We start from the raw sequence: 18,624 nt of genomic DNA, 5'->3' as shown, positions 1-18,624 counted from the left end.
CGTTTTCAAACGGATGTTATTACAACAAGGATAGTCATTCTAGGAATTCATAGTGCCCTGCGGGCATGCATCCAAAATGAAAGCAATACGATAAATAGTTCAAACATGTAACAGGATCTTACGGCGATTGTGAATATTCCCGTGAACAAGACTTCAGGTTGGTAGTAACCGGTGCGAGATGCGGCGTGGGGAGTTAAGAGTGATTTCGAATGGAGAACGGCGCGTGAAAGAATTTCTATAGTGCCTGGGGAGCTAGTGAAAACATGCCGCGCAAAATACAGCCTTACCGCGATGAACAGCTCGCACGTAGTATGAACCCACTGGGATTGGAAGAGCTAACAGAGTCGCGAGCGCGGGTTCTTACCCGTGAAGGAACTCGCCGTTCCGTATTTAGTCCGGGCAATGTTCCAGCAATAGGACGGGGAACAGTCTCCTAAACAAAGGACAGCTAGTGAGTGTCGGCGATAAGGGAGAACCATGCAGAGTGAAAGCGAAACGCGCAGTTATTAGGCTTACCCCGTTTTAGATAAGACGCGCCAGCAGTAGGCTTGGTCGTGTCAATTGGAGCCTAAGGAGTTAAAAGGGGGGGGGGGGAGGCGTGTTAAGGATACGGGTGGATTAAGGCCCGAATATTCAAAGGAATAGTGCAGCCTGGAGCTTACCTTCACAATGGACTGCAAACGCTTCCCGGGTCGGTGCAGGGGCAGGCCAACCAGGAAGTAAAATATAGCTCAACCATGATTGGAAAAGAGGGTCACATGGTTTGAGTAAAAATAAAGGAAGGACACGGGGCGGCCATGTTAAGTGAGTGGAAGTCTCATTGACCTATTATGACAGTGATTTGGATGACAGGGTGAGATCATGCTGTGGTAGTAGTGCAGATAAAAGACGGGTTTAAACATACACAGATTAGTGACCCACACATTTCACTTAATAATTGACTAAATGAGCCCAATTTACAATGGTCTATGTTAAGTTGGTCCAGTCCTCTTGTTGGTCGAGTCCAGAATTCAGGCTGTCAGTTCGTAGTATCCATTTCAATTCTTCCTTATTGAGGAGTTTGGACAAGTCCCCACCTCTGGGGGGTAGGATCATTTGGCTGATCACAGTCCATCTCACATCATTTTCGGTATGCCCTTTGTTAGTAAAATGTTCAACGAGAGGGGCTTTTTCAGTTTTGCATCTAATCCTACTGCGGTGTTGTGAGATTCTCAGTTTAATCTTCTGTTTGGTCTGTCCCACGTAGATTAGATTGCACTGGCACAGAATTGCATAAACCAAATTGCAGCTGTTACAATTAGTAAACGTTCGCGATACATTTTTCGCTTCACCAAAGACAAATTCTTTTGATTCAATGCAAAAATCACACGCCACACAGCAACCACATTTAGAATGTCCTTTCAGTGGGGAAAGTTCCCATAGGTCTATTAGGGTGTTTGATGGTTTGGGAAGAGGAAGAGCAGCCCTTACCAGATGGTCTTTGAGATTTTTACTTCTCTTGAAGGCAAACATGGGGGCTTCAAGCTTTAAGTCTCCAGAATTAAGAATGTGCCAATTTTTCTTAATACTTTTTCGAATCTTATTTGACACTGCAGAGAAGGTCATGACACATACTAATTGGTCGGATTGTTTTTTTTCTTTAGGTTCAAGAAGGGATTCACGAGGGCAATACCAGGCCCTTTTCATGGCATTTTTGACTAGCCTGCGTGGATAGCCTCTAAATCTTAGTTTCTCTGCCAGTGTGTTTGCTTCCCTAAAATAGTCCGTTTTGAGTACGCAATTCAGTCTCAAACGTAGGAACTGGGAGTAGGGTAGGCTGTCTTTCAAGGCTCGTGGGTAACAGCTATTGTAACTCAGTAGAGTGTTCCTTTCCGTTGGTTTACGGAATAAGGATGTGAACAGTAGGCCATCCCTGTGTTGTATGCAGAGATCCAGGAATGGAATGCTAGTTTTGCTGTGGGTTAAAGTAAATGTTAAGCCATTGCAGTTATTGTTAAGCCAATGCTGGAATAGTGGCAGGGCTTCAATCGGGCCGTTCCAGATCATAAAGACATCGTCTATATAGCATTTCCATTGTACCAGTCCTAGATGGAATGGGTTGGTAGAAGGTAAGATGATGTCGCATTCAAGCCAATCTATATAAAGAATGGCCAGGGTGGGGGCAAAAATTGCACCCATCGAAGTGCCTTTCACCTGCTGATAGTATTCACCATCAAACATAAAGAAATGTTGGGTTAGGCAAATTTCAAGTAATTGAATAATAAAGAGAGTTGGTACAGTGTGTCGGCGTGGCCGGGTGTTAAGAATTTTTTCCATGACCTGTAGGGCTTCTGTTTGGGGAATGTTCGTGTATAACAATTCAACATCAAGAGTACATAAAGTTTCAACAGTTGGGTCAAAAGGATGGTTCTCAATTAGGGTAATCATATACATGCTGTCACGCACAAAACAGACAGTACAAGGTACAAAATCTTTCAAAAAATACTTCACATAATGCCCCAGGGGTTCCAACACAGAGCCACAACCAGAGACTATAGGGCGGCCGGGAGGATCCTCCAGCCGTTTATGAATCTTTGGAAGGGTATAAATGACCGGAGTTCTGGGATGGTCCACATTCGAAATCACTCAACTCCCCACGCCGCATCTCGCACCGGTTACTACCAACCTGAAGTCTCGTTCACGGGGATATTCACAATCGCCGTAAGATCCTGTTACATGTTTGAACTATTTATCGTATGGCTTTCATTTTGGATGCATGCCCGCAGGGCACTATGATTTCCTAGAATGACTCTCCTTGTTATAATAACATCCGTTTGAAAACGCGGGCACTGCATGAATGCTGCTGCCATATACAATGTATTTATTCTTTTGTTAAAAAACAGTACATACCTTAGGGTTATGCCTTACAGTGGTAGATTTTAATTCTCTTTTAATTCTCTTCCAATGTATAAACTTCACTTCACTTCTTGTGCACAACACCATTGATATAGGCCCTTAAGGCGACACGGAATGTCACCCATGTCTTATTTTAAGATCATGTACAATGTAAGCTTGAAGTTTTCCCTAATATGCGTCCTTCCTTGGACAAATCTCTCTATTTTTTCCTTTTTCCTTTAGGCTATCATGGGTAGGAATAATTAGGCTTTATTCAGTCCTGATGATGATCCCTGTAACTTTTTAATGGGATCGAAACGCCGTCGACAATTACTACACCATATACTGTGTTGTGTATTAACTACTATAATTCCAGTATTGGTGTGAATGAAAATTGTTATTGTTATATTCACAGAATATAATAGCTCTTGCCTAAGAATCTCGTTCTACTTTCTATCTACTCTGCTAACCATGACAATTTGTAAATGTTTGGGTACAGGCTTGTGCCCATCTCCAAGAAATTGTTGAAGGTATTTTTTCTGAACATTTGTGTCAAAAATTAAATACTGGACCTCTGCCCGGCTGGGCAAGTTAATATACAATATAGTTTCCATTGTGTCTATATTTATCCTTTGTTTATAATTCCTCCATGCATGGGACCACTGTTGTTCTCACTTATAAAATACTGGGGCAAGATAAAATCTGAATTCACATATATCCTGGGATGGCACGTAACTCACGACCCCATACGTCTCCTCCTAGGCGATATGGATGGTCTAGAAGGGTCCCAGGAAGAGAAAGTACTCTTGGGGACAGCTATTATGGTGGCCAAACACGAGATGGTCATGGCCTGGACTCAACCTGATCCCCCTAGAATAGCTAAATGACGCAGAGGTGTGGACTGGTGAGCCGCTCTAGAGAAACCCTTGTTTGAAGCCAAGGGCTGCCCAGCCAAATACCAAAAGATATGGGGCAAATGGACAGACCAATTGGGAAAATGGGGTCCATGGGGTTAGCTCCTTACTTTCGACAGACTGCTTCTTTTAAAATGCGATGTGCTTGATAGCTGTGCATATTGTATAACATTATTATCAATATTTTTGCAATGCCATATATATGGACCTGTGTACTGTGCTGTTGCTGCTAACCTTTTCTTTGTTGTCTCAAAATAAATAAAGTTGATTATCAAAACAAAATGTGAAGAAAAAACATGTTTCTAGACCCTTCCAAAAAGTTTGGTGATTTATGGTGGCTCTTACAAACAGAGGATACATATTACAAATGTTAGATGTGAGATGGGAAAAGAATGCTGGAGAAATTTTAGAAGTTGGAAGCAGAGGAATTGTGAACGCAGTTTGAAAAAACTCCAGGACCAGTTAAGAAGTTGGCCCAATGGCAGATGCATAAACATTTGAAGAGAACTCGCTTGTGAATGAGCAATCAATGAAGTTCGATGACAAGAGAGGTAATGTGAGGACAATGAGTTCGGCCTAGAACAATTCTGGCTCCAGCATTTTGGAAGGTCAGCATCTGGGAAATGAGGTGTTTCAGCGTGACAAGAATGACAGAAGTGTCAAAATCAAGGCAGAGTGATAGAACTGGTTAGATAACTTTCTGCACTGGACTGGAGGTAGGAGACAAATTGTAAAAAGTGTTTTGAGAAATGAAGTACAGGTGGAAGGAAGATTGCTCACTTACAGCTGAGAAGATGCAGTTTTGTGCAAGAGAACTCCAGCATTAGAAACAGAACTGATTCAGAATGTGCAGGCTGGGGAGGGTGGGTCTTCCAGGATGAGAAGATACAAGAATCCAGATCAGGGTATGAAACATGTGGGTGCTCCATTTTAATGAGTTTTCACTCATCCAGTTAGTAATGGAGACAAATCATTCTGAAAAAGTAGACTGTTTGGCCAACTCTTTGTCCAGCCTAATAAGCTTTTTTGCATTATCATAGCAGAAGAAAAGGAAACCAAAAGACCGGATGAGTTTAGCCATGGGGGAGGAGGGATGTAGATATTAAAGAGTGGTGCTGAGGCAAGACCTTTGGAAATAGCCTTAGGGAAGATGGTGGTGGGGACACTTGGCATTAGTCAATGTAAAAAGATGCTCGACTTGCAGGGGCCCCATCGAGACGTGCAGAGGCACCATCTTTCAATCCAGTGAAATGGCAAGATAGGGAAGAGACAGTGTTGAATGCCATGGAAAAGTCCAACAGGACTAGGGTGGCGGAACCACGCTGGTCATGTACATAGGCGCCTTAGTGATGTTAAATCACTACATCTCACCCCTTTGCAGCTTCTAGTCTACTTATTGAGGACAGCATTTAATTCAATCTTAGAAATACATTTTAAATCAATTTACGTCTGCTAAAAGAAGTCGGGAACTGTATATTTTTACACGTCTGTAACAATTACATTATTTGTTTTGGAGGCTGCCCCGTATATACAGTTCAAAATATCAGTCTCCACATAGTTAGGACAGTAAGAGAAGGACAAACATAAATCTAACACGAGGTTTATGAAAAATGTAGTCATGTTGCAATATCTCAGAATAGGTTTGTACTTCATGTCATAAGCAGACAACCTGTGGAACTTAAACATGATAATTACCCTCTACTTTCTCTGCTGCCCAGTATTTTCCTGCTGTCTCCAGTATCCAAGCCTCCTTTCTGTCGGCAATGAGAAAACTGTTGTGATAAGTGAACGAGCCCCGATCTTCCATACAGTTTCCACCTTGGCCATATCTTTCTAGCAAATCAACAATTACATCCAGAGCCTTTTCAGCCGTGTTTGCTCTTTCAAGTCCCAGCCTACAACAAAGAATGAAAGATTATTGTGTATCAAGCACGTCAATAAGAAACAATTCCTACTGCCCATATTTGCCATGTACTATGGACACAGATCCCAATTTGTTCGCTCTGATAAACCCTGAAAAGCTCAATGAATTAAAGTGGTATAGTGAGACAAAACCTCACCAGACAGATATGCCTAGAGGCAGATTAGAAAAGGATGGCTACATAAAACCTTAATATGTTAAAGAAAAGGTTAAATTAGGAGAGAAATTAAAATGCTCCTTTGTTGATTACTTTTCAAACTAAAACCAAAGGCATTAGGGGCACAGAGTTGATATTGACTAGTACATAGGACAAATGTATGTGTTACTAGTGAGCTAAGAACCATGACACGTCGTCTTTAGTTGAAAAGTAATACATTTAATCTATCCAATTTCTATTCGAATTTCACATTTCAAGCGCAGCAGGGTTTCTGGTAAAATGTAGCGTGGTGCAAATGTAAAAAATATATTATTAAAACAAAATTGTGGCCAAAACAGTTATTGGGAAATTAATAAACCATGACATTTTAGAACTTTCGTTTGTCATTTAAAACTAAGTGCTATACTTTCAATGATCATGCAGAGAGCAGGAGGGACATGCCTGAAATGCGCCATGGATCCGAAGAGAGGTCAACAGAAGGAGGAACACAAAGCAGAGGGTGAGGTGAATGGGCCTTGCAACAAGAGGAAGGTGGGCAAGAAGGAAACAGTACAGTGGGTATCTTCATCGACACTGCGAGGGTAGTAAAAAAAAAAAAAAACAAAATGGTGCACAGAAATAAGAAGTGAAATGGCAAAGGAAAATTAATGAACAAGAGAGGGAGACCGCATAGAAGTCTGAAATATTGTTCGAAGAGCTTCATGCACTGCTCAAGGGGAGCAAAGCGTAATTCATATAGGACCCCAAATGACCAGTCATCCAAATATCACAATTCCATCCCAAATTAATGTTGTACGGTTGACAGATGATCATTTTTGCAGCTTGTTAGGAGGGGAAGAGCTGTGAATTTATTCTGGAAAAACGAGACAAGATAACAGAGTCATTTTTTTAAGCTCTATGTGTACAGTGAACTATCCATCACATTTTACTGCTCCAGTATGACAAAATGAAATGACTGCAAATAGTTGTCCGGAAACAAATAATAGCCTCCAAAGGGGTCTTGAGCATTACAAACATTTGAATACATGGTGAGGTAGAGTCAGATTTCTAAAGCATGACAAAAGACATGAAGTAAAACGTCTATGAGTAAAGTTCAACACAATATAAATGTCAAAATACAAATGACAACCTGAGAAGGTCCATGCCTAGCAGAGCCTCTTCATCGCTGACTTCTTCCCGACCCCAAACTGCTTCATTTCCGATACAAACTCCATGCTCGTTAGCTCCCATTTCTGCACCCCACAACCAGGATGGTCGGCTTAGGATGACTGCGTAGGTGCTCTCCGCTTGCTCAATTTCAATGTAGGTGCACTGGAAAAAAAAGCACAATTCTTCTTAAAATACCGGATTCTACATGTTCTATTGAATGAAAAGCCTGAAGAAAATATTTAAAAAAATATTCAACAGTGACCAAACGTGACATCGCCACTGCATGGGCCCAACCTAAGCCCCCGAGTGTCTCCAAATAGCGCTGGGTGTGGATTGGTGTGCCATGCAGGAAAAGCCCTTGTTTGAGGTGTGAGGATGTCCCGCTAAATATCGCAGGGTGTGAGGTAAATGGACCAAATCAATTAAATTGATTTAAAGAGTAACCTACTGATGTATGCAATTGTTAATTTACGTGAGGTAGGCGATGAACAAGATCATTGCGATACTCCCGATACTCCTTAAACCCCAATGTATCATGCGATGGTGCATATCCAATTTAAATGTGTCACGCTGCTATTTGTTTTTTAATGCAAAAATCAATACAATTATTTATCAAAAAAATATATATATTCAAAATGTAGATTTTTTTTTTACAGTATATACACACTATTTTAAACACATTTAAAGTTAGGCTACTACTCTGTGTTTCCCAGACCAGGAAAATAAGAAAAGATGCAAAAGCTATTTGTTAAGGAACGCATTAATACACGGTTTACACATGCTGCCTCAGTTGCCTTGGTGAAGGCACTGCTCATTTTATTAAAGAAACAACCCTGGAAGTCTTTAAATTGGCCAAGTATCCTTTCTCCATATGCACAGTTTGTGTATGGATTCCAGATCCACGAGGTTCACGATGGAAGGATTTAATATACAGATCGCTGGAAATTAAAGCAATTGAACCCTGCAAGAGCAGATGTAAAATATGTCAGAACGTAACACACTGTGCTAAACGTGCCTGGAACCTCCATTTACCTTTTCATGAACAGCCTCGAGCACCAAAGCACCCTTCCCCCCAAAAAATACCAGACTTATAAAATAAAAAGAAAGAACGAAATTACAAGGACAAACACTACTGGAACACCTAAGAGCAGGAACTATCCCATAGGGTTTGCAGGTTAAAAACTGACCCATTTTATTTACAGAAGACACAGGCACCAAAACGGATTTCATTTACATATAAATAAAATAAAGCAGAGATTGGATGTTGCTACTTATTGAAACCGCATTAGGGTTCAGTAGAAAAGAACTTGAAGTCGATGAAAAGCAGGACAGCGTTAGCAAAAACAAAGCCATTCAAGAAACGAGCTCTTTAAAAGGGTAGAAAAACTGATTCGTGATTTCAAACGGCAATACAGAATCAAAAATGCAAAAAATTGGAAATAAATCTAATTTCAAACTAGTAGTCTACCTGTATTTGAAATCTGGATTGGACACCACCAGTCAACAAAAATAGCAAGCACTTCATACGACAAGAACGGCCCAAGAATATATATTTCACCTTCTGAACAATACAGAAGAGAAGAATCCCAGCACCCTTTTAAGGAAGAAGCTTGTACCGCGGCAGTTACAAGGACAAGGGGGAAATAAGAACAGTGGAAGAGATAACCCCATCATTACCTTGTTGAATTACCCGCTGACTAATAAAGATATACAATTGCTTTCCTTGGATTTATCATACATTTTGTCAAAATGAACAAACTTCATAATCCAGAAATTAGAAGCAGTTGAATTTTTTCCGACGTTGGAACTCAAAGCCATCGCATTCCCCTGAAGACCCGTCAGCAAGGAACCGTCTCCAGGTCTAGAAGTGAAACGCTGGCTCCCGCAGCCGCACCCGGGCAGGGAGCCAGCCGGAGCAGCCGGGGGGTGGGCTGCCTGAGCTGCCATCACTCACCTGGGGGTCCGGGTGGGGCTTGAGGCCGCCAGGGGCAGCATGGCTCTTCCAAGCAGCAGGGAGGGCCGCTGAAATAATATGCATGCCAAGGAGAGAAGCGCCCCATAATGCCTTACAAGGCCTTCAGAAGCCTGCAAGGAAACCTGGTTATTTCGGAGTGTGGTGGCCCCAGCAAGATGGGGCCACCTCTATTGGTGTGCAAATGTGCAGGGGTAGCTGCAGGAGCAATGCAGTCTCCCCCAGCACGAAGATGTAAAGTCCCTCCCTAAGTCTCTGGAGGATTTGGAAGAAACAACCCCTCAAGGTCTCAGCCATGCATCAATTGCCACCAATAATTGCATAGGATATTCCTGCTAGGATGTCTGGCTGTATATGCTTGATCCTGTGATTAGAACTGGGATGCCTTATAGGGGCTTTGACTGCAATGCAGTCTAACTATAAGCTATGATAAGTACCTCATTTTAAGTGGTGCCTGAACAGGAGTGTCTGGCTATATATGCTTAATCCTGTGATTATAACTGTGATGCCTTTTAGGGGCTTTGACTGTAATGCAGTCTTACTATAAGCTATGATAAGTACCTCATTTTAAGTGGTGTCTGAACATGTATTCTTGCTGCTGCGTTAGGGGAAGAACAACCCAGACTGTTAACCACTAAGATGTAGAGGTGTATACTGCATGGTCAGTATGTATGTGTCACCATGGCAGGTGTGCCCATTTTAAATGCTTGTTAAGATAATGGGGTGGGTCATCAGTGGGATGGTGCCAGTGGGCAAGGCCCTTGCTCCAGGTTATGTTTAACCCACTGTATTAGGGGGCAAGATGATGTGCATACATGGGAGTGGTGGTACTAGACCCCCCCCTTGCGGGAGGGGTGGGAATGCTATGCAAGGTCACAAAGTAATTCCAACAGCTTATGTATATTTGTACATTGTTGCATAGTATTGAGTAGTGTGTGTGTTTAATAAAGGTACTCTTACTTTTATAAAGCAAAGTACAGACTGGACAATCAATTATTGAGTGTTATTTCTGCGTACCTGTAAATGCCGATTACTACCCCACACCACCTCCCTATAATAAGCCTTAGACTGCTCTGCAATGCTACCATCTGAGAGTCAAGTGCTACAATAGGGTGTTTGATTCCCAGTGAAGGATAAATGTGACATGTTATTTGTGCAGGCCTCACAGATACTGCCTCATTTTCCAACACCAACGTTCCCAGTAACACAGGTAATGCTTAGAAACAGCCCCCGTAAAGTACACCATTATGTTTCAATTCGTATTTTAAATAACACTGAAACAAATGTATTTTTTGACAATAAGGGCTGATTACGATGCGGCCTGTAAAAGCTCCAACCTTTGGTCGGAGCCTTTAGGGCTGTATCGTAATGGGCCGTTCAGTTTCCTTTCCAACCGCCTCATTATGTTGGAGGCGGTCGAAAGGAAACAAGACGCCAGTTGTAAACCATCTTGTAATCTCAAGGGCGGCTCTTTCCGCCCTTGGGATTAAGATCACGGTTTCCGAAATGGTTTCCATGCCGGTCTGTCGGCATGGAAACCATGTCGGAAAGCGTGGCCGCCTTTGGTGCACTGCCTCCGGTTGGAGGTCGAAGGGGCACCTATAGTGCTCCCCTGTTGATCCCTGCACCCTGTGGTAAGCACCTTGAGGTGCCTACATGGGGTGCAGGAATGAACCACACCTCCCATTTCACTATGGGAGCAAGCAACTGCCGGTTTACCGCCGTTATGCATGCTCCCATAGGGAAATATAGGAATGCAACTGAACAGTGTTCAGTCGCATCCTAATGGGGCGGTCGGGACCTCCGATTGGGTGTCGGTCGGTCCCATGACAGAGTCGGTGTCGGGCAGAAGTGATTCCGCCAGACATCATAATGACCCACGAAAAGTCTCAGATAAAATCTCTTTTAAAACGCATTATTAATTTGCAGGTACGCCACTATGCATGACCACTGAGATAGCCAGTAGGTATATATAGTTAGGATTATTTCTCTATGGAACTTTTGAAAATTCTATGTCTAATAACTTTGGCGTTTGTGGACGGAATCGGCTGAAATTGTCAGGAAAATGGCACATTTTGTTTCTGAGCAGCCCTTGAAAATTTGGGGGGGTTTCGTCAAGGGGGGGCCGTGAAAAAAGGGGGGTCCCAAAACGCGTTTTTCCCATGTTAATTTCCATAGGGCGTTTGGCCTCACTTTTAGCTCGAACGGCTGAATGGATTTGCACGAAACTTGGCAGAATTGTAGGGACTGGTAGCCCGATGTGCCTTTGCTGGGTCTCAATATATGTGCTCCAGTGGATTTTGAGAAATTAACGTTTTAAAAAATTTATATATCTGTGACAGCGTCCTAGATAGCGCTCCAGATCGCGTACTTTTCGCGTCACGGAGCTTCGCGAAGCGAAGCTGATTGGCTCTCCGGTGTCTGTCAACATTCTAAATAGTCCGGAGCGGCCGCCATCTTGTCTCTCGGTAGGATCGAGAGACAAGAGGAGGAGAAAAACGAAGGGGGAATTTAATGAAAGGGGGCAAGGTAGACCCCTCTTGACCCCCTAGGAATGATGTTGGGGTTATTAAAGGGTCCCGTGGGGAAAATAAAAAAAAATTGATTTTTCACGGTAGAAGCGCTTCCCGGGCCGCGAACTGGGCCGCAAACTGGTAGCAAAACGTGAATTCGCCATTTTGTGTTTCGGTTTAATTAAATTACAGGGTATAAGGGGGTACGGGAGACGTATCCTGATCCCTTATGTTTTCTGAGGGTGGCTGAGGAGGCTCATATATGTTGATACATGTCTTCCAGCGGCTGTGCGTGAGCGTTTTTTTTTTTTTGCTGCGTGACGTCTGTTAACGTTCGATTCGATGGAAATCAGGAAGTGTTGACCGCCATTTTGTCACTGCGATTAAATATTTTGTTAAAAATAATTGTTATAAATTAATCTTTATTGATAAACATTGTCTGCGCCATCTTGCCTTTTTTCCAATGCCACAATTTTGTCGTGCACGGCAGCCATTTTAGATGCCTTGACCAGACCCACTCTCTGCACGCCGTCGATTCTCAGCACGGCTCCCCACCCTCGCAAGCATCTCCCCCACGCACTGGTCACCCCCGCTCTCTCTCTCATGCATGGGCCATAAACCTCCCCCCATCTGCGCTGCTCTTCCCTGAGACTCACACCCCGTGCCCGCCCGACACCTTCCTTTCACCCTATTCACTACCGCACCCTCTGACACTCCTCTTCCTCTGTGTCTGATTGTGCAGGCCGGTCTCAGTCTATCACTTAGCCCTGCCAATGTAGTTTATGGCTCCAGCTGTAGAGAATCACCCCTGTTCAAAGGAGTTACAGTAGATCAAGGCCCCCACCCGATGAGATCCGTCACACCACACGCGTTCCTACTATCTGATAACCATCCTGTATTGTGCTTGGGGAGGGGATTCTCACTGTGAGGGTGTGTGGGTCCGAGCCTGAAGCGGAAGATTCCAGGGATGCCTTTTTGTACATCAAAGTCTTCACAATTATGTGTCACATTAAAAATATATAGCACTCCAACAAAGTAGAAGGAAAATAACACTTTAATAACTTATATATATATACATCGCAACAAAAACAGTAAACACCTTAAAACATTATTTATTAAAACAGAAGCAACAATGGTTTATGACATGGGGAACAGTAGTGATATCCTGGGCGGGTGATGGAACTGGGTTTGTTAATGGAAAAACATCTACAGAGAAAACTATTGGTAAATTATACTTCTCCGGAAATTTAAAACTCACAAATGTTTCATTTGTGTAATCGTTTTATGAACATGTACATTAAAAAAACTAAAAGAAATGCCAAGAACGTCCCATGTGAAAGTGAATTTTATCTGGCAATTTTTTTCTTTTCCTTCTCATGAAAAGAAAGTTAAAGCCAGGTTCGTTACCTGCCTCATCTGCAAAAAAAAAACTCTCGAGAGGGACCGAAAAAAAATAGCGCTATGGTAATCATACCATGCATCGGCACATGGAGAGGTGGCACCCTCTTAATTATTCAAAAGCACAACTTCGAGATTTGGGGGATAACCCCCGACCGGCAAAAACATCCACCAATGACTTAGCAATAAGTGAGTCAGAGGCAAGGGAAACGGTCCCAAATCTGCAAAAGAACTTTGGGCAGATGAGATTGACTTGTGTAGCATGTGTAAAATTAATTTCATGCGGAGAGATCAGTATTACTTCAATAAATACAGTAATCAATGATGCATTGGAACTTAATATCAATTCATTTTCCGAACGTGTAATCAGTACCTGTACCATGTCAATTCATTGTTCGAACTTCAATACCCATCCCGGATCAATTCATTGTCCGAACATATAATCAGTAAAAAGTGCGACAAGTGCAACAAAATCATATCGATAATTCATTGTGAGCAAGTACCAAAAGTGTCGACAATTCTAACCTTCAATAAATACAGTAATCAATGATGCATTAGAACTTAATATCAATTCATTGTCCGAATGTGTAATCAGTACAAGTCCCATGTCAATTCATTGTTCGAACGTATAATCAATGCCCATCCCGGATCAATTCATTGTCCGAACATATAATCAGTCTTATCCCATTTCAATTCATGTGCTAAAAACTGCATACATATCTCATGATATCAAGGCTGAGCAATCGGGGCACAATAGTTTCATTTGTACCGGCGCCATTTTGGGTGAGGTCTGGAAGGTCCAAGTATAGTCAAAATGTCTCCACCAACTCGTGGTTGGACCGGGACCTCTTTCGGCAGTCCAAAAGTTTTCGTTGAAGGGTAGTAGAGAGGACTGGCGACATGAACCATCAGTCAAAGAGGGGTGGGAGGCAAAAATCTCTCCTACCGGGTCATACTGGTGTCCCACCGGAACTGATCAAGTTGGTAGTCTTGCAGGATTTTGGTGATTTCAAGACTGGGGCCGGCGCCGGCATGAGCGCACCGACGTCCCGCGGCTACGTCGTGGTCGTTCCGTGGGTGATCATGGCAGTCATTCCCCATCGGGGGTCGGGGGCCCCCGTGGCTCTTATAGAATCTTCAAAGTTGAGGAGAACGTTTCTGGATGCAGGACTCATTTTCTAGTTGAACTCAGAAGCGCTGTTGCACCGCAACAGTGGACGAGACCCCCGCTGGGTGAGCGGAGCATCATTGCCTCGCAATAGTGGACGAGACCTTTTGTCGGGTGAGTGCAGCGTCGCTGCATCGCAAGAGTGGAGGAACCCTTTTGTTGGGTGAGTGCAGCGTCGCTGCATCGCAAGAGTGGACGAACCCTTTTGTTGGGCGAGTGGAGCGTCGCTGTATCGCAAGAGTGGACGAACCCTTTTGTTGGGTGAGTGGAGCGTTGGGGGTGCAGCTGAGGGGCCCCCACCTGGGGGGGGGGTTGGGAGAGGCTCGTTCGCGCCGCCTCTCCCTCCCAGCGCACCCCACGCCGACACCTGGCGTTGATATCCGTGATGTCCGGACCAGGCGATAAGGGGGGGGAGGGGGGGGGGGTCGGAGGCAGAGGCAAGACATCCCCCCCCGTGGCCTGCAGGGCGCCGCTTCAGGCCCGAACGGGGAGCTCATATCAAGCCGGGGCCAGACCAGGAGATACGGGGGGGGGGGGGTCGGTGGCATGTGCAAGACATCCCCCCCCCAGTGTTGTCGCAGCCATTATTGAAAAAAGAAGAGGGATCCCGTCGGCCTCGGCTCCTCTCCTGGCCCACCTTAGGCGACGACCTCCCCGGCCGACGGCTGCCAGCAGGACTCGCCCTACACGTGCCGAAGGCCTCGTCTTCCGGATGGGCGTAGCTGTGAACCTGTTGCACTTCGGGAGTTTCCGGAATGGGGGTAGGTATCTGCTGATTTGTATTTATTTCATGTTACCGTTATTGGGCGTGGCGGGCGGTGGGACAGACATGCTTGGAGCAGTGGGGGGTGGCGGAGCCTAGCTACCTTGTGGCTGCCGTAACGTCAAGCTTGGCTTCTTTCACCATTTTCATGTTTCTTATTTCTAGCGAAGTCAAAAACTCATCAGAGGCCTACTGATTTTGTTCGATTTCTTTCCTTTCCTTTTCAAGTGTGTTTCATGCTAAAGTTTCTGTTTAACAGGATACAGGGATTACTTCGTATTTTACATATGTCTTCTTTATTAGGGGTTCTCTCCGGTTGAGTCAGATGATGTACCTCTAATAAATGGTCCGGGTGGAAGTAGTTTCTCAATCAGTGGGGAGTGACAGATTACAACGGGGGACAAAGGTCCGCATTACCCACCCTTCACTACTTGCAAAGACTAGACAGAATATTTCTATTCCACGTTATTTGCAAACCGAGAGTACCTCGAAAGAACTATTCCTTGAACAATAAATTTCCAGCCAATCAATCAATCAGGCATGACGGATTACAACGGGGGACAAAAGTCCGCATTATCTATCCTTCACTATCTGCAAAGGGAGACAGAATATTTCTATTCTTCTCTGTTTGTAGACAGGGAATATCTCAAACAGCAATAATCGATAAAAAAAATAGTAGGATTATAACACTTTAATAACTTATAAATATATACATCGCAACAAAAACAGTAAACACCTTAAAAATTTTTTATTAAAACAGAAGCAACAATGACAACTAACAGTAGTGATATCCTGGGCGGGTGATGGAACTGGGATTGTTAATGGAAAAAGATCTACAGAGAAAACTATTGGTGAATTATACTTCTCCGGAAATTTAAAACTCACAAATGTTTTATTTGTGTAATCGTTTCAGGTCAAACGGATTGTGGGACAATGTTCACAATGGAAGAGTCACCAAAAGGCATTTGGATCGATGTTGCAGCAGGCTGTCATGTATATAGTTATTTAATAAAACGTTTTACCCTGTTACTTTGCTGGTGTGTTGTATATATTTATAATATTTGCATAGGGTTTGTCATTATTTTGGGTGGGGTGGGGTGGGCGGCGGAGTCGAGCTGTCTTGCAGCCATCATGGTGTGGAGCTAAGTTCATCTTACTAGTTTCGTATTTCTCATGAGGGGTTGTTCTTAATGTTTCTATTTTAGCGAGGTCAAAAACAGATCCCATTAGTGGCCTACTGATTTTGCTTGATTCCTTTTGTTTTTTTAAACTATTTTTCACTATCTGCAAAGACTAAACAGAGTATTGCGACTCTGTGCTTGTTTGTAAATACAGAATGAACCAAAGAGAACCAATTCTAAAACAGTAAATGCTTGGATAGCAATCAATCAAATAGAGAGAGAAGCAGGCACGACGGATTACAACGGGGGCAAAGGCCTGCGTTAACTACCCTTCACTATCTGCAAAGAGGGAGTACTGCTAAGAGAAAAGAGGGGGGGGGAGGGGGGGCAGCGTTCAAAGCACATCAGCGTGCATAAACACGAAAATGTTTTTACCTATCATGTACTTGACATTTGACAGCATTTGATATTTGGTATTAAAAAACCATTGAAATTCACAGAATAAACCATAGGTTTTAGGCCATATATAGTTAGGGATTTGCATTTACAAAACCTTATTTTACTCGCATAAAACCATTGAAATTCGCATATATAGTTAGATGCGCTAACTATATATCACGCACCCGCAATCCACTGCTGATGATGTCACATATTACATCATTCATGACATGGTCAGTGACATCACTGATGACATCACTGATGACAACTCAAATGACATCACTGATGACAACTTAAATGACATCACTGACAACATCACTGATGACATCAATCATGTGATAATACGATCAACCTCTTCAGACTCTAATATAACCTTAGATGCACTCAGAGTAAACAACTATACAGTTATACACACCTTACTTATTCAAACATATACTAACACATATTTACTCTTTTATACAATCCCTGATACAAGTTCACAATGATCCATACAGCCACTCACACATTCACTGGCTCTTATACACAGTAATTTATATATGTGAACTTTCACATGTACTGTGTTTTACTTATGTACTTACTTTGACATGTAGCACTGAGATATCCATTCACTCACCAATACACTCGTACACAGTCAACCACCCATACAGCTGTTTCCACATGCAGTTTTGAACCCATAGATCTAGTAAATAAATTGTTCACACATGTATGCACAGAGTCACACACCTCCCAGCCACCCCCACACACACACTCACTCTTCCATACAAATACTTGGGCAACCAATCAATAACCCATACAGTTACTCATATAGCTACTGATCAACACATGCAGCAGTTCATAGAACAACAGATATAATGATGCACAAATTAAGATAGTTTAGTCACTAACCCATGCACTCAGTGAGACACATTTAATCACTCTCTCATACAGTCAGTCATGCACCTACTAAATCCTTCATCCAGACACTTATACATCCACTCATTCTTCAATATGTAAGACATATTTTAACTTTACAGAAACATAGTCACTGGATGATGTCATCAGTGATCTCATCAGTGATGTCACTGACCATGTCATGAATGATGTAATATGTGACATCATCAGCAGTGGATTGCGGGTGCGCGATATATAGTTAGCGCATCTAACTATATATGCGAATTTCAATGGTTTTATGCGAGTAAAATAAGGTTTTGTAAATGCAAATCCCTAACTATATATGGCCTAAAACCTATGGTTTTTTCTGTGAATATATATATATATATATATATATATATATATATTTATTTTTTATTCAATTTATCTCTCCAGACTGGCAACATTCATCAGGTCAGTCCACATTCTGATAAAACCCTAGGAACCACGTACAGGGTCGAAATGCGCTGACCTCATTGTTGAGAAAAGCGGGGCAGAGCATTAAGAAAAATCCAGGGCAAAGGAAAATCTTTTTGAACTGGAATTACTTGCCTCCCCTTTAGGGTCCCATTTTATGCTCTTGACGTCAGCTAACAGAGGGAAAAAAGAATGAACAGTACTTATGTGTTCCCTTCATGACTGTTGAAGCACAATGACTGCTCCAAATGTAACCACTTTGAGAAAACTAACATTTTATGCATGCATTTGAGTGATTTAAAAAAGAAAACCATTTAAACAGTGTTGAGTTTAAAAAAAAAAACATTTTAACAGTGTATTATATAGCTAAAATGTTCTGCACTAAAAGGTTGGCTGACGTTGGCCCTAGATGCAAGTCTAATACTCTAGAAACCATTGAATTAAGACTAAATGCATTTGTTTGATTTATTATTTTCAATCTACACACCTTTTGCATAATGAAACAAATTGTTCGGGATTAATGTGTACAAATGACGATGCACGATGCAAGGTCATGTGCTGCCTTTTTATATGCCTAGAGTTGCCACATTTTCTGCAGCCACGTTGTGGTATTTGGGGTGAGGTCTTTCCCTCATAGACTCAGTATTGCCTGTTTAGCTGCTAAGAGGATACAGGAAATTCTCTTCCCCATTAGGCAGTGAAGGGGGTACGTATGCTCCTGAAGTAGACCCAGGAGTATCGATGCAGACCCTTAGCCAACGCCGTCCCTTCTATATCTGCCATAGTGGCCAAAGCTTAATGCCAGAATCGACCCAGGTGTGGCCAAGACCACAAGATGTGGTAGATGGTCCCCATCCCTCCGTATCCTCTCCAGCAGTCCTTGGATCTGTTGCTGTCCATTATATGAATC

The 18,624-nt window shown here is 42.8% G+C and overlaps 1 protein-coding gene across 3 annotated transcripts in view; it reads right to left on the bottom strand.

Moving 5' to 3' along the window:
- SCRN3 (secernin 3) overlaps positions 1–18,624 on the bottom strand; it is a 172,583-nt gene that overhangs the window by 111,859 nt on the left and 42,100 nt on the right. For all 3 annotated transcript variants that reach the window (XR_015308418.1, XM_086956154.1, XM_086956155.1), the window contains exons 3-4: positions 6,996–7,177; positions 5,484–5,683 (exon numbers count right to left, since the gene is read on the bottom strand). Coding sequence is in view for 2 of the 3 variants with exons in the window: in XM_086956154.1 (XP_086812280.1) it covers positions 5,484–5,683; positions 6,996–7,177 (382 nt within the window). In the remaining variant the exon portion in view is untranslated. The remainder of the gene's footprint in view (positions 1–5,483; positions 5,684–6,995; positions 7,178–18,624) is intronic.

This window comes from Lissotriton vulgaris, chromosome 2_1, assembly GCF_964263255.1.
Source record: "Lissotriton vulgaris chromosome 2_1, aLisVul1.2, whole genome shotgun sequence".
Lineage (NCBI taxonomy): Eukaryota > Metazoa > Chordata > Amphibia > Caudata > Salamandridae > Lissotriton > Lissotriton vulgaris.
This window is presented reverse-complemented; position numbering and strand designations above follow the sequence as displayed.